General features: G+C 35.5%; 2 protein-coding genes across 2 annotated transcripts in view; one reads left to right on the top strand and one right to left on the bottom strand.

Moving 5' to 3' along the window:
- The window catches only part of LOC111498153 (tRNA wybutosine-synthesizing protein 4-like), a 10410-nt gene extending 3060 nt beyond the window's left edge, over window positions 1–7350 (bottom strand). The window contains exons 1-11 of the mRNA XM_023149275.1: window positions 7135–7350; window positions 6555–6643; window positions 6312–6448; window positions 6010–6057; window positions 5820–5901; window positions 5188–5290; window positions 4555–4675; window positions 4366–4413; window positions 2811–2894; window positions 1104–1168; window positions 433–484 (exon numbers count right to left, since the gene is read on the bottom strand). Coding sequence (XP_023005043.1) covers window positions 433–484; window positions 1104–1168; window positions 2811–2894; window positions 4366–4413; window positions 4555–4675; window positions 5188–5290; window positions 5820–5901; window positions 6010–6057; window positions 6312–6448; window positions 6555–6643; window positions 7135–7214 — 909 coding nt within the window. The 5' untranslated portion in view covers window positions 7215–7350. The remainder of the gene's footprint in view (window positions 1–432; window positions 485–1103; window positions 1169–2810; window positions 2895–4365; window positions 4414–4554; window positions 4676–5187; window positions 5291–5819; window positions 5902–6009; window positions 6058–6311; window positions 6449–6554; window positions 6644–7134) is intronic.
- A 73-nt stretch (window positions 7351–7423) lies between these two features.
- On the top strand, window positions 7424–14885 carry LOC111498100 (elongation factor G-2, mitochondrial). Its single transcript, XM_023149178.1, has 20 exons — window positions 7424–7886; window positions 8283–8504; window positions 9072–9193; window positions 9270–9420; window positions 9639–9710; window positions 10526–10621; window positions 10708–10796; window positions 11330–11396; window positions 11562–11600; window positions 11834–11894; window positions 12266–12375; window positions 12458–12532; window positions 12618–12686; window positions 12819–12940; window positions 13166–13291; window positions 13416–13536; window positions 13708–13808; window positions 13901–13961; window positions 14425–14478; window positions 14565–14885. Exons 1-20 carry the CDS (start codon window positions 7491–7493, stop codon window positions 14667–14669), a joined length of 2259 nt encoding a protein of 752 aa, XP_023004946.1. The 5' UTR covers window positions 7424–7490; the 3' UTR covers window positions 14670–14885.
- Window positions 14886–15012: the final 127 nt, after the last annotated feature.

Consider the following 15012-nt stretch of genomic DNA (forward strand, 5'->3'; position numbering starts at 1 on the left):
TCCAAAGCCTAATGGACTGTCCATCTGTACAATAGATTTCTTTGGGTTGAGAAGATAAAAGATAGAGATAGAGCAGAAGCACTATGTTTGTTGAGGAAAAAGAATTAAGGGAAAAATGGGAGAGGAATCCACCAGAGGAAAGAAACAACTTCTAATTGAGGTGATGCGGAAAATGGAGGTAGAAACTTCATGTCAAAGTACACACTTGGTAGGAATGAGAATTAAACCTATTTAAGATCTTCCAAGTTTTGGTTAAAAACTATTAAAACAACATTAATGGAAAAATAAATCTCGGCACTGAAGAAAGAAACGGACAATAAGTTCAAGAAAAAAACTAAAATCTCAGTTTGAGCAGGAAACACACAGGAAAAGAAGAAAGGGAATTCAAACGCTCATGCCTTTTCTCATTAAAACAATAGGTTATAAACTTGCCTGCATCATGTGCCACTCCTCAAATTCATCAAATAACTCCAGCCGTTCAATCCTAAAGGACAAAAGACATACGAAAGAAAAGTAAATAGGCAAGATCAAAGAAGGAAATATCATACGAAAGAAAAGTAAATAAAGCAATATTTTTATCTTGAATTGAATGAATTGCTTGCTATGTTAGCATCGGAGGTCTTAGCAACACTACAACATTTTTTTTGTATTTGAAACCACTGCTGTTTCCTAAGGCACTACCAACCTGACTGAAAAAGAAAAATTATCCAAATGAATAAGTAACAACATGATAAACTTTGAATATTATCTATCAATAAAGGTTACACCCAAGGAAAGAATTCATGAGCTTCCCGTCTATCCCCAGTCCCTCTTACTGACAGTCTCAAAAGCATAACCCCACCTACCAATCTCTCCTTATTTGAATCCCATTGTACGCTCATTACATCAGCCATTTCTAGCTAACAAACTTACACTAGCCATACCTAGTTTCCTTGTGCGTCGCTATAAGATATCATTCATATATTTCAAACAATTGATCCCAACTTTTCTTCCACGAGCTAATTTAGCAATGCATCAAAATCATATAAATGAACAACTAAACAAGCCATGGCATCAGATTGACAATAATAGACAAACAAAGCAAAAAACACAGTAATCCAAACCTTCGTCTTTCCTGAGCTTCGATCAAGTTATTATACACTTTCAGCATGTCCCATGCTCCAGCTGTCTATCAGCCAAAAAAGACCATTCAAATAGCGTCTTTAATAAATAATTAGACCAAAAACAGATAAAAAAAAAAAAAAGTCAAGGAAACATATATACAAACGTACAATAAATAAACAGGAATGTACAATGTATTATCATTAAAGAGAACATCACAGATACCCACACATCACAATTTTCATGTAACGACCCAGATCCACCGCTAGCAGATATTGTCCTCTTTGGGCTTTCCCTTTCGGGCTTGCCCTCACGGCTTTAAAACGCGTTTGCTAGGAGAAGGTTTCCACACCCTTATAAATGGTGGTTTGTTCTCCTCCCCAACCAATGTGGGACATCACAGGAGAAGGTTTCCACACCCTTATAAATGGTGGTTTGTTCTCCTCCCCAACCAATGTGGGACATCACAATCCACCCCCCTTCGGGGCCCAGCGTTCTCGCTGGCACTCTTTCCTTCCTCCAATCGACGTGGGACCACCCCCAAATCCACCCGCCTTTGAGGCTCAGCGTCCTTTCTGGCACACCGCCTCGTGTCTACCCCCCTTTGGGGAACAACGAGAAGACTGGCACATCATCCGGTGTTTGGCTCTGATACCATTTGTAACGACCCAGATCCACCGCTAGCAGATATTGTCCTCTTTGGGCTTTCCCTTTCGGGCTTGCCCTCAAGGCTTTAAAACGTGTCTGCTAGGGGAAGGTTTCCACACCCTTATAAATGGTGGTTTGTTCTCCTCCCCAACCAATGTGGGACATCACACTTCACATAAGACCATACGAAAAACTAACAACCACAGAGCAAGCAAAAAAGGTTACAGCTTCAAGAACATTTGTAGACCCTTGTAGCTCTATGTGTGTATATATATATATATCTATATATATATCAGATAATATGGTTCTATTTACTTTTAGTCAAAGGAAAAAGCAGTGGGGAAAATTTAATGCAAGGATGAGCTCTTCATGCCACACTTTCATACCAATTGGTCATTATCCATAGGACAGTTCAGTTAATTTATATGGATATCAATAAACCTGTCATCCATTCCCCGTAAAATCAATACATCCTAGAAAGTGCTTTCAGAAAATTAATTAAAAATAGGAGAGCATTTTTTCAAGGCCTTTATCAAGTGTAACCATTGTGAAGTTATTTATACTTTAGCCAAAATGGTTTAAGACATCAAGTTTCTGCGGTAAAAGCTTTGCAAATTCACTACTACCAGAGTATGATGTGCTATGATCAAAGTGTTAGGAATACACTAAGGATAATTGTTGTTCAACTATCTTTTATCTTTCAACATTATTTCAGTTGTTTGTTCCTATCAAAGTGGTGCTAGGAGTATCATTAGGATAAGAAACATTATTAGGCTATTAACAGTAAATTTATATTAGTTAGAAATAGAGAAAGAAGGAGGAGATTAAGCCAAGGAATAGTTTGGTTGGTTAAGGCCTTGAGTGTGAATACTCTTCAGGGGAGGTTTCAAGTACCTTGGAGTTGTAGTTCTGTCTTTTTATCTTTCAATATTATTTTAGTTGTTTGGTTTCTATCATAAAGCTAATTGAACAATAAAATGAACTAAGCCAAGGAGACGGAGACATGTAGTATTTCAGCCTCATTCTATTGCAAAAAAGAAAATTTCTTTCTGAAAAATTACCTGCCATCCTTGGTCAAGAAAAAGCTTTTTCTTTGCAAGTAACGTTGGTGTAGCATTGATACCCAACAAAGCACAGCCTCGACTCTGAATCAATAATGTTCACAGATATATTCAAATTATTTCATCTAAATGAATAGATTGCACAATCTTGAAACCACAAACGAAAGAAGATGACTACAGATTATATGCCAACATTGAGTGAAAATACCTATAGAACCCAAACAACTAAATAGTATTGAAAAATAAAAGATAATGCAGCACAATGTAACTCCCAAGTATTGGAACCTCCCCTCTTGAGTATTCACACAAACCCTAAAGGATTTTGAACCCTCGACTTCTTTTTATACTAGACGTTGTTTACTAGCTGGGATAACTGAAATACTTGCAACATCTTAGCTAATCGACCCAAAGGGTTTAGACACCTCGACTTCTTTGTTATCCAAGGCTAGAGACTCCAAAATTTTCCTTTCATCGATACCATTCACCATTTGTTAAAACCTTTATGTTCGAAGATTGCTAACAAAAAGTCTCAATCAACACTGTTTCTCCAAATCTAATTTTTTGAGCTAAAAAAGGAGCCAATTAGAAATAAACTAACATTACAAAAGGGCGCCAATTGAAGATAATAAGACCAAATGGATAATAGTAGAAATTCTTGGAGACCTATGCCCAAAGAGAAGTGCTAAACCTAGCACAGAACCAACCTCATCCCTGGATTCCTCAATCCTTCTACAAATCCTATTACTTCGGTCAGTCCAAAGGCCTCACAAAGCAACGAAAAAGCCAAAAAATCACGAGATCCAACCAATATAACAAAATGGCATATGCAGAAGGAATTCCTCCACCATATGACTACACTATGTATTTTGAGCCAGACAAACAACTAAGCACTCGAAAAACACAATCCCAAACCAAGCAAGCAAATTGATAACTCCAAAGGATGAGAGATCAAAGTTTTCAGCCCTCCCTGACCAAAAATGACCACGGCAGCCCCATAAAAAAGAACGAATGCCTCAAGGCATGATCCAAAATGTTAATCCTTACATGCAAATCCTACCAAGCTCATTCGACCAAACGAAGAAAAAATGGGAGAGGGATCACAAAATTTTAGGAAAAAGATCTACAAGAAAACCCCTAAGCCCAATAACAAATCGCTCCAGCAAAAAAGGTCCTAACAAAGACAGAAGGGCCATAAAGCTTTTCATTTCAAAAAGCCATCTTGCTCTTTACCTTTAAGAACAATTTTCTTTTCTTAAGAAACCTAAAGAAAAGATTCATGAAGTTAAAAATGAACAAAACAACCCAAAGAGGTAGTTATCAGATGTTCATTTTTACAAAAATACTTCCAATCAAGAAGGATCAGAGGTAGTTAAAAAAGGATTTGCTAAAGCTATGGAATCACCAGGATGCATTAAGTTGTACAAACTCCCAAAAAATACCTACGGATAAGACTTATATTAAAAAATCCTTCTCTTCTGCTCCAAACCATCATTGAAATGGAAAAATAGACTATGAAAATTATTCATAATTCATGAAATATCAAAGAAAGTTGTACCTCTAAATTTCTGATCATTTGTTGGCCGAAGGCATCATCCGGATGATGCTGTTAAAAGTTCGCAAACCATCATTGGAAACAAAGTTATGTACCAGTGGTGATGTCATGAATACAAATGAATTTAAAAAGAAAGAAGTTCCACAATAAATGTAAGCATAAAACACTCGTACGAGTTCAGATAAGCAAAACCTGCTCATATAAGAAAAAAATTGCAGTTGAAAATGCTTTTGATGCCCAACCAACTATAGCACGACTCGAATCTGGATCCAAGTATATCAAAACGCATTCTGCAATTATAAATGTTGGCAAACTGATAACAATATCAGGATAAAAGTTATTAATAATTTCCATGTGAAAGTAGGGAAAATGCTGAATTTATCAGATGTTCACATCCACTCTTATATTTCAGCAAAAAAAACTCACATATTCATACAAATACCTACCCCCACCCCCCACAAGGACCCACGTTTCAGAGACACCATAACTTAAAAACTCGTCAGACCAAATAGTTCAGAGATCAGTATCACAAAATACATTAAAAGAACCATTCTCACAAATGAAATATGACAGTGCAGGGACATAAATGAAGATTTAAATATGACCTTAAATGACCCAAAAATAGCGGATGACCCTAGATTCTTTGATTATAATACTTTATAATAGCTCCTATCAAATAATAATACTTTACGATATGAATAAAAATGATTTCACGATATGAATAAAAATGATTTCAAATAACCTGGAAAGCTTCACCAAATATTTAAGGATGTTCAAAGCACTCAAAAAACTGACCGAGAAAGAGAATCTTTTGCACTTCCATACCTGGGATCCATACCAGCAATAGCCAATACTTCATTTAATTTATCAATATCACGCAGGTCAACAGGGAGTAGCTTGTAATGATCACTAAAGACTTCTCCTTTTTCTGCAAAGTAACAATCGGTATGACAATTGAAAATATGTGAATATATTTTGAGAGGCAGGAAAATGGGCAAAATGCCATGTAGGATGTGTTTGCCACTGTTTTCCATCAAACAAAAATCTAATATTGCCAACTTGACAACCATTTGTCACAATTACAAAGACAACAAGGAAACAAAAATTCCAAGAAACATTAGATCATATAATCTTCCAGAATTCCACTCAAGTTCATAGCTCATTTGATCAATTTACATACTTTCATTCTCGCATCCAAATCAATCCCTTTATAAGTAGAGGCCATTTAACAAAACAATCCCTTTATAAGTAGGTGCAACAGGAAAGCACTGTATCTTATGAAATCAGAAATAGTGTTAATGTTAAAAACTGTGGTCCAGGAAAAACCTTGAAACCAACCATAAATGTCAAATGACATGGGGAAAGGAACAATAACGGATAGATAGGAAGGTTGAGATTTGTGCCACCCTCTAATATAAAAATGAAACATATCAAAAGTGATAGGAAAGACCATTTACCTTGGGATATAGATACTGTTCCACTGAGTTTTTCTCTCAACTGACTACAGGCTTCAATTATTGCAGCTTTCTTACTAGTCACCTGACAAAAATAAATAAATTAAAAACAGCATAACCCTAAATTCTAGTGAGACATTACCTTCTTAAAAACTGTTTAAAATGCAGGGGGAATAAGGCTTCAGAATGGCACCTCCTTAAAATCCAACTCCACATATAAATGCGGTGCATTACCCTCATTCTGTAAAAGCAAAATATAAATGCATCAACTCAAAGGGGAGGGGTTAATTGAAGAAAAGAAAGTAAGCAAAGAAAATCATAAAGAGACCACTAAACATGATTGCAATAAACATAGTAAAGGAACAATCTTCAATTCCAAACCTAAAAATTAGTAGAAAATGTGGTAGGAAAGATATAATATATATATATATATATATGGACAAAATAGAAGATTCAATATATATATATGGCCCGTGACCTAATTACGAAACTTGCCTGCAATTGGAAGTAAGTTGTGTCAAAGCCAGCTCCAAGCGACAATATCTGCTTCTTTGTATGTTCCTCTGTATTAGTTCCAACATTGAGGAATTGAAAGAGGAGGTTCCTCAGTGCAGCCCAACGGGCAAAATAACCTTGTTAGCAACAACGTAAAGAAAATTACTATAAAGTGGATTTAAAAAAAAAAAAAAAAAAAAAAATCTAAAAATGACAAATTTAAGAGAAACAACAAGACGGCACCTCGGTTAATAATTGGAGATCTCTTGATAGGCCTTCTCACAAAAAAGTGTATGTAGTCGTCTTTCATGTATCCCTTTCTAACACATGATCTGTTCACCAAAACAGAGGAATCTTATCACATCCCAATGCATAAACATTAAAAATCCAGTTTATTTGTAAACTATGCTAAAGGATGTCCCAGATTCGAGGTTCATAAATAGACGATGGATCAATATCATCCAAGCTCAAGAAAGTTATTTCCATTAAAAGACAGAGCTCTTTTGCAAGCGTAGAACTAAAATTAAATTGCATCCATATAGAAGAGTGAGGATTTATCGCATCAAAGGTAACAAAATCATAGCGAGTAACAGAACAGCAAAACCAACAGAAGAGTTCCTTAAGGATGAAGAGTGTCATCATGCAATCAATATCGAATCATGAAAAACAAAAGACAACATCGACGGAGTTAAGAAGGCAGGAAAAATGGTAAAATCTAAAGCAAACTTTGAAGCACCAAATTTGCAAATTTGAGAAGACGAATGATGGATCACAAACGCGTAAAGATATTGAAAGAATAATCCGTGAAAAGAGGATTTCTCACAGTTTACTGGCAGAGGCGTCGTCGTTGGTGGCTTGCACTGCTGCTCTGTTGCTCTGTGAATCGGGCTCGGCCTTCGCCATTATCGACTTGGCTGAGAGCTTCGGCGTTAAAACGCTACAGAGACAAAGATTGGGGGCGGGGAATAATTTAAGCAGCTGTAGTAATAAATTATATATATATTAATATTAGAAAAAACATAAATAGAAAAGACAGAATAATTATAAAATAGATTTACAATAATAATTATATAAATAAATCCGCATATTTCTCCATCCCTGAAGCTCCTTAACACACAGAATATAGTGAATACAGACGAAGGGTTTAGGGTTTAGCTGCTAAACCCACAGCTCGTCGTCATGGCCGGCTTCCGGAGAACCTCCGCACCGCGCCTGCTCTATACTTTCTATTCCTCTTCCATCTCTCGTTCATCTCCCTCACCAGCCACCGCTCTCCTCCTTGGAAACTGCCACCTCCGCCATTCTTCGAATGCGGGCCGTGTGAAGGAGGACAAGGAGCCATGGTGGAAGGGATCCATGGAGAAGCTCCGCAACATCGGGATTTCTGCGCATATTGATTCCGGCAAGACGACGCTGACCGAGAGGATTCTGTATTATACGGGTAGAATTCATGAAATCCACGAGGTTAGAGGAAAAGATGGAGTTGGTGCCAAGATGGATTCGATGGATTTAGAGAGAGAGAAGGGGATCACAATTCAGTCCGCTGCCACTTACTGTACTTGGAATGGTTACCAGGTAGAATTAAGGATTTCTGAAAAAATTCGTCATTTTACTGAATTTAGGATTTGGTCTGGCTTGATTAGGATGCGTTTAGTTTCTATTATTACTCCATTTTTTCATAAAGGTAACCTTAATACTGGTTCTATCGTCCAAGGAACTTTGCAGTGATTTTTTTTTTTTTATGTGATAGCCATGATATTCAAACCACTTATATGCATCTTGACCGATTTCACTAGACAAGTTCGACAGAAGATTTTCAGTTCGTATGAATAATTTGTCGAATTTTATAATTTCGAGTCAAAATGAATTTAAATGAACACAATTATATGTGACTATTGTACCTTTATGGTATGTTTTTCGTTAAGGAACTTGTAGTCCGCATGAAGAGTTTCTTTTTCATATTTATTGCAGATTAATATTATCGATACCCCTGGTCACGTTGATTTCACAATCGAAGTAGAAAGAGCTTTGCGTGTTCTTGATGGTGCCATTCTCGTCTTTTGTAGTGTTGGTGGTGTGCAGAGTCAGTCTATTACGGTTGATCGGCAGATGAGAAGATACGAAGTTCCTAGGCTTGCATTTATTAATAAACTTGACAGGATGGGTGCTGATCCGTGGAAGGTTTTGAATCAGGTGGCTGTCAAAAAGAGTACTCATACTGTTGTGTTTTCTAATTTTTTTTTTTCAAAGCATAATTTCCATAATTTTTCCTAAGTTTTCCCCTAATTATTTTGAAAAGGAACAAAAACTTATAAATAATCTCCATATGTAATTAAATTGGAAAAAAATGTCGTATGAAGCTTTGGTAAACCTTAGAAGGCACTGGTTAGTGTTGTTAGAAAGAAAAAATTCTGAGTCCAAGAAACCTAAGAAAATTATATGATTTTTCATTTTTCATCATCTGAAGTCTGATAAAAAATATTTTATCAAATTTTCTCCCAACGAGGTCATATCATTTTAATTAAAAAATGTTCGATGTTTCTTTTCCTTGCTGATCATAGTGAAGGTAAATTAATTCTTATATGTTTCTTTCGGTTGATTTGCATGGTCTCTCTGTGTTGCTACTTGTCATAAAAAATTTGCTGCTGATTTGGTGGCTCCTTTGGAGTTGATGAATTGCAGCTAGTCAATAATATAGTTGTCGATGATAATGAGACGAGTACTAATCTTTGAACTGAATTAGATTGGTTTGTCTTCAAGGCAAGGTCTAAACTCCGGCATCATAGCGCTGCTGTGCAAGTTCCAATTGGCTTAGAAGAGGAATTTAAGGGTCTTATTGACCTTGTACAACTTAAAGCTTACTATTTTCATGGTTCCAATGGGTACATTTCCAAACCCGCAACATTTAATATTGGTTTCCAATCGTCTTCTTTTCATGGTTTGGTTATTGCAATGCAGCGAGAAAGTTACCACTGAAGAAGTTCCTGCAGACATGGAAGCTTTAGTCACTGAAAAGAGGCGTGAATTAATAGAAATGGTTTCAGAAGTAGATGATAAACTTGCTGAAGCATTTCTTAGTGATGAACCTATATCACCAGCAGATCTTGAGGTGCCTATTCAAGCAATATAGTAGGAATAATTTATTGGGATATTAACAATATGGTTTCCCAAATATTCTAAATTGAAGTTCAAGTAAATGTAGATCTGTTACTTCGTTTTGATCTTCCTTTAATTTATTGTATAATGAAATTAATGAGGTCGGTTTATTATATTTTTAATTGATACTTGTAGCTTTCTTTAAACAATATCTCTCTCTTTTATAAATAGGCTGCAGTTCGTAGGGCTACCGTTGCACGAAAGTTTATACCTGTATTCATGGGTAGTGCATTTAAAAACAAGGTACTCATGCTTCTTCAATGTACTTTGGAAGATATCTGTCTTACTCTTAAATAGGGTGTCCATTTATAATTTTAAAAGGTGCCAAACTACCGTTGGTTGCTGGTGTTGCTTGATATTCCATACTTTTAGAAATGATTTTCTAATGGTGAGAGACTAAATTCAAAAAACATCCAAACATTAGGAACTAAAAGGTAGATGTAGCTAAAAATAAAATTAAGGGTTGACTTTTTTTTGTTTATTCTTTTTAAAACAATAAAATAAGGAGATCGATTTTCCTTACTGACTTACAACCTAACTACAATTAAGTACTAGTTGCAACTAATACAGATGATCATCCTGCCAACACTGTCCTCCAAGCTACTTATTATTTGTAGCTGATATTTTTTTCTAACGTAAGTAAATTTAGTAGGACTCATAGGAATTACAGAAATGTGATAATTCAAATAAGAGTTGTACTTTGTAATTTTATTAACCAATTACAAATGCATACAAAATGCTTAGTTCAATCACTAATTTTGCTTCTTTCTTTCTTTCTTTCTTTTTTTTTTTTTTTTTTTTTTTTTTTTTTTTTTTTTTTTTTTTTTTTTTTTTTTTTTTTTTTTTTTTTTTTTTTTTTTTTTTTGTTGTTGTTGTTGTTGTTGTTGTTGTTGCTGCTGCTTTTGAACAAGAATCAAAACATTTCATTCAATAAATGAAAAGGGACTGACTCAAATTATTGCTCGGTCAATGTCCATTTGTATGCCCCACTGCCGATAAACTATGTGTCTTACAGATGTGTGCTAATTGTTTTTCATGTTCCTTATGTGTGGATTTAGGGAGTACAACCACTTCTAAACGGAGTACTTAGTTACTTGCCTTGTCCAACTGAAGTTAGTAATTATGCATTGGACCAAATGAAGAATGAAGAGAAGGTATCGGGTCTAAAAAACTATCATGTTCTAGATATTTTCCTTCGCTGGTTTGAGGATTGAAATATTAACATTCTGCTGTATTTTAGATTATGTTGAATGGTACTCCAGATGGACGGCTTGTGGCATTAGCATTTAAGTTGGAGGAAGGTCGTTTTGGTCAGCTGACATATTTGAGGTATTCTATGTGCCATGTTCAACTTAAAAGAGCATGAGGGAAAAGATCAGAAGTCCATGATGCTCAGATTCAATTTTAGTTTAGAACCATGGACTGATGGAAGCATAATTGAAACGAAAAGAAAAGGGGAGTTGGGATAACTTATTGTTGAGTACATTATGCTTCTAGCTTAAGTGGAAAGATTATTTTATTTTTGTGCGCCTCTGTTTGGGACTAAGATATATTTTGATGAAATGGAACTTGGATATATAATTGGATGTAACATTCCTTTCTTTTCTTTCTTTTGTATTATCGCTAACTTGGTTCTATATTTGTTTTTAAAAATTTTCCAAGGTTTGCAATTAAATTAATTTGTTTGAATTTAAGTGGTATATAGATAAACAATCTCAAGTTTCAATTAGCAAAGTTTGCGTGAAGTTATTTTCTTGTTTAGTTATTGTGTATATGAATGTATATAAATACTAACACATAATTGCATTCTACATTGTACGCTTGATTACTGATGCTAAAATTTTTTTCCCCCTCCAATTAAGAATCTATGAAGGCGTCATCAAGAAGGGAGAGTTTATTGTCAATGTAAACACAGGCAAGAAGATTAAGGTTTGTTTTATGGGCAATAAAGAATCTATGAAGGCGTCAGGATTACATTTAGCGATCCTTTAAATATTTTAACTAAGATAAGAGAATGTGGTCATTTCCTTTTTTCTTCCTAAAATGGAAACCTGGTATCTATTTCTGTCTCATGAAATTTTGGATGTTCTGCAGGTTCCTCGCTTGGTCCGTTTGCATTCTGATGAGATGGAGGTTGACTTCTTTTACTTTCAGTCTAGTAATGTATAAATGAACTTTGACATTTGACATTTTTTATTGAAGCCTTCTCTTTTAGTAGTTGACCTCTAGGGTTGATTCTGGTGGTAAGAAGACGAGGGTCTTTTTCATTAGTGTATGAAGTCTTTTCATAATAAATAATAATAAGATGTGCTTCATTGTTGTATTTAAAGCTTCTCTCTCCTTCAAAGATATTTCTTTGCTTGCAGGATATTCAATCGGCACATGCTGGGCAAATAGTTGCAGTTTTTGGTGTAGACTGTGCATCAGGTGCGTCTCTTATCCATGCATAGTTCCACCAGCTGGTACTGTACCTGAGCAATCTAGTTTATATGATGAGCAGAATAACCCTGTATTGTGGATGTAATTATCTTTGAAAGACTTCAATATTTTGATCATTAGAGAAGCAATGATCCTGGAATCGATTGATATTTTACACAGGACATCATTTAAAAAAAATTGAGGGGCATTGAATTTAGTTATGTGAGGATGAGGGACAGGCGATGTTAAGTTGTTTCCTATTCAAACCTTTCATGAGATTCTACACTGTTGGGTTGTCAGGAGATACATTTACGGATGGGTCAGTTAAATACACCATGACCTCTAACCTTTCATGAGATTCTACACTGTTGGGTTGTCAGGAGATACATTTACGGATGGGTCAGTTAAATACACCATGACCTCTATGAACGTCCCTGAGCCAGTGATGTCATTGGCAGTACAACCGGTTTCAAAAGATTCTGGAGGACAGGTCAGTTGATTCCCGTGAGAATGATTGGGATCATGCTAGTATTACTCTTTAATTGAACCTTTATTTTGGACACTTTGGATAGTTCTCAAAGGCTTTGAATCGATTCCAAAAAGAGGACCCTACTTTTCGTGTTGGGTTAGACCCAGAGAGCGGGCAGGTACCTTACAATTTCTTATTTCTAGAATTTTTTATGTACTCTTCATACATATCATAATGCATGCTTAAACTATTTCTTTGAGCAGACAATAATTTCAGGAATGGGAGAGTTGCATTTGGATATTTATGTTGAGCGCATTAGGAGAGAGTACAAGGTTTCCTACATGCTCTTATTTATTCTTTAAGATGTCTTGGTTTTATGTCATCAGAAACAAAAGGATTCCTTGTTTATATTTGGAATTAAAAATCTAAATATAATATATTTTTCGGGTGGACGTGTTCCATAGGTTGACGCAACTGTTGGCAAACCTCGTGTGAACTTCAGAGAGACTGTCACTCAGCGTGCTGAATTTGATTATTTACATAAAAAACAGACAGGAGGCCAAGGCCAGTATGGACGAGTATGTGGGTAAGTTCCTGCTTCGTGTCTTCGAGTATTAATTGAAGTATACTGTATAACAAGAGTTGCAATTCTCCCGGTATATACCGAAGAAAAAAAAAGATACTAGTCTTATATAAGTTCGGAAAACAATTTTTTGGAAGCACGTCAAAACTATTCTTATATATTATATGTTATTTGAGTGCAATGACACTGGAATTTAACACCACTTTTGTTTGTAATCTATATTTGCAGATATATTGAACCACTTCCTCAAGGATCACCAACTAAGTTTGAGTTTGAGAATATAATTGTCGGACAAGCTATACCATCAAATTTTATCCCTGCAATTGAGAAGGGCTTTAGGGAAGCCGCCAACTCGTATGTGTATTCCTGTTCTAAAATTTTTGGAGGAATATGTTATTGTATCTGTCTTTCAAATCTGATTGAATGGATCACTTATTTACAACATCTTACATTTGAATTCTTTAAATGCTTGGCTCAGCGGCTCATTAATTGGTCATCCTGTCGAGAACCTTCGTGTTGTACTGACTGATGGTGCTTCCCATGCTGTTGATTCCAGCGAACTTGCCTTTAAGTTAGCTGCAATATATGCATTTAGACAGGTACATCTCTTTATCCCATGTTTTTATTCAGAGGGCAGCTCCCTAATTTGGGACTTGCTATCCTTGAGTGATTATAGTTATTTATACTATAGATATTCTCAGCCCCCCACCATAGGATTAAAAAAGTCCACCTCAAAATATCTTTAATTAATTTTTTTTTTTCTATGCCAGTGTTACACAGCTGCAAGACCGGTGATATTGGAGCCTGTCATGCTGGTGGAAGTAAAAGTACCTACAGAATTTCAGGGCACTGTTGGTGGTGATATCAACAAGTGAGTGGTTTATTGTTTCTACCCGAGAAGTCCAGGTTCTTTACTCTTTCTTCTACTTTTCTGAAAGCATTTGTCCCTCTTTGCTATGTCAGGCGAAAAGGTGTTATTGTTGGAAATGACCAGGATGGAGATGATTCTGTAATTACTGCAAATGTACGTAACTTTTCTTTTATGTTTGTGCATCGTTTCATGGCAATCTTATCATTGATCGGAGTTACCTGATTTGTGTAATTTTTGGTTGTTTTTCTTTGCAAAACTTCTCTTGCATGTCAAACTCTTGTGTGTTGTGAATATTTGTGGCTATCTATATCTAAGTAGGGAGTAAATCATATCATTGTTCTTTACCATTCATGGGCTCTTATTGGGGGTGCTTCACACAAGTTCTTTTGTAATATCATCAACTTAGATCGGAGGGCATTTACATCCCTTTGTCACTTACGTTGTTATGGTTGATGCCTTTTGGAAATTTGCTTTTGATCGGCTCAGTTTCCTCTAAAATTTTCAAAGAACCTCTGTTCAGTTTTATTTCTCTGTACGGTCCTCTTATCTTGAAGGAAACGAAAAGCTTTATTATTTCCTTCTCATGTTATTGTTATATTCAAAATCATTCATGCAGGTTCCATTAAATAATATGTTTGGGTACTCGACATCTCTTCGTTCGATGACTCAGGTTTGTCGTGTAAATGTTTTTGGTAGACGGATTCAAACTGTATTCATATCCTAAACATCAGTCAAAATTTGAACAACGATTTTCAGGGTAAAGGAGAGTTCACCATGGAGTACAAAGAGCATTTACCAGTTTCTAATGATGTCCAGATGCAATTAGTGAGCAACTACAAAGGCAGCAAACCAGTTGAGTAGAGTAGTTGCCTGCATGTTTATGTAGACAAAATATATGAGGTGTCTTCCCTCTTCTTAATTTATAATTACCGTTATTGTTTGTCTGGTGATAGGCAATAGATTTTGGAAACAACCAAATAGAATAATGACCTTTGGTGGTAATGGCATACAGCTTGGCTTATAACACTTTTGTATTTAGTTTCCTAAGTAATATAATTTCTAGAAAAATTATATTCACCTCTGTTCTGTTCTTAATTCATCTGACAATTTTGTTACTTAAAAACTCTTAATTTTATCGGATTGACTCGTTTATTTTAAGGATTAACAGGAAACTTTTTCCAAGATTTAAGAGTAAAAACTCACA

The sequence above is a fragment of the Cucurbita maxima genome, unplaced genomic scaffold (genome assembly GCF_002738345.1).
Source record: "Cucurbita maxima cultivar Rimu unplaced genomic scaffold, Cmax_1.0 Cma_Scf00024, whole genome shotgun sequence".
NCBI classification, from domain to species: domain Eukaryota; kingdom Viridiplantae; phylum Streptophyta; class Magnoliopsida; order Cucurbitales; family Cucurbitaceae; genus Cucurbita; species Cucurbita maxima.

What these genes read in the sequence shown, in the direction of transcription:
- LOC111498100 (XM_023149178.1), top strand. Translation starts at nt 7,491, where the DNA reads ATGGCCGGCTTCCGGAGAACCTCCGCACCGCGCCTGCTCTATACTTTC. An exon ending in TATTTTCATGGTTCCAATGG is followed by an intron (nt 9,194 to 9,269) that starts GTACATTTCCAA and finishes ATTGCAATGCAG; the next exon opens with CGAGAAAGTTACCACTGAAG. An exon ending in GTTGGTGGTGATATCAACAA is followed by an intron (nt 13,809 to 13,900) that starts GTGAGTGGTTTA and finishes TTGCTATGTCAG; the next exon opens with GCGAAAAGGTGTTATTGTTG.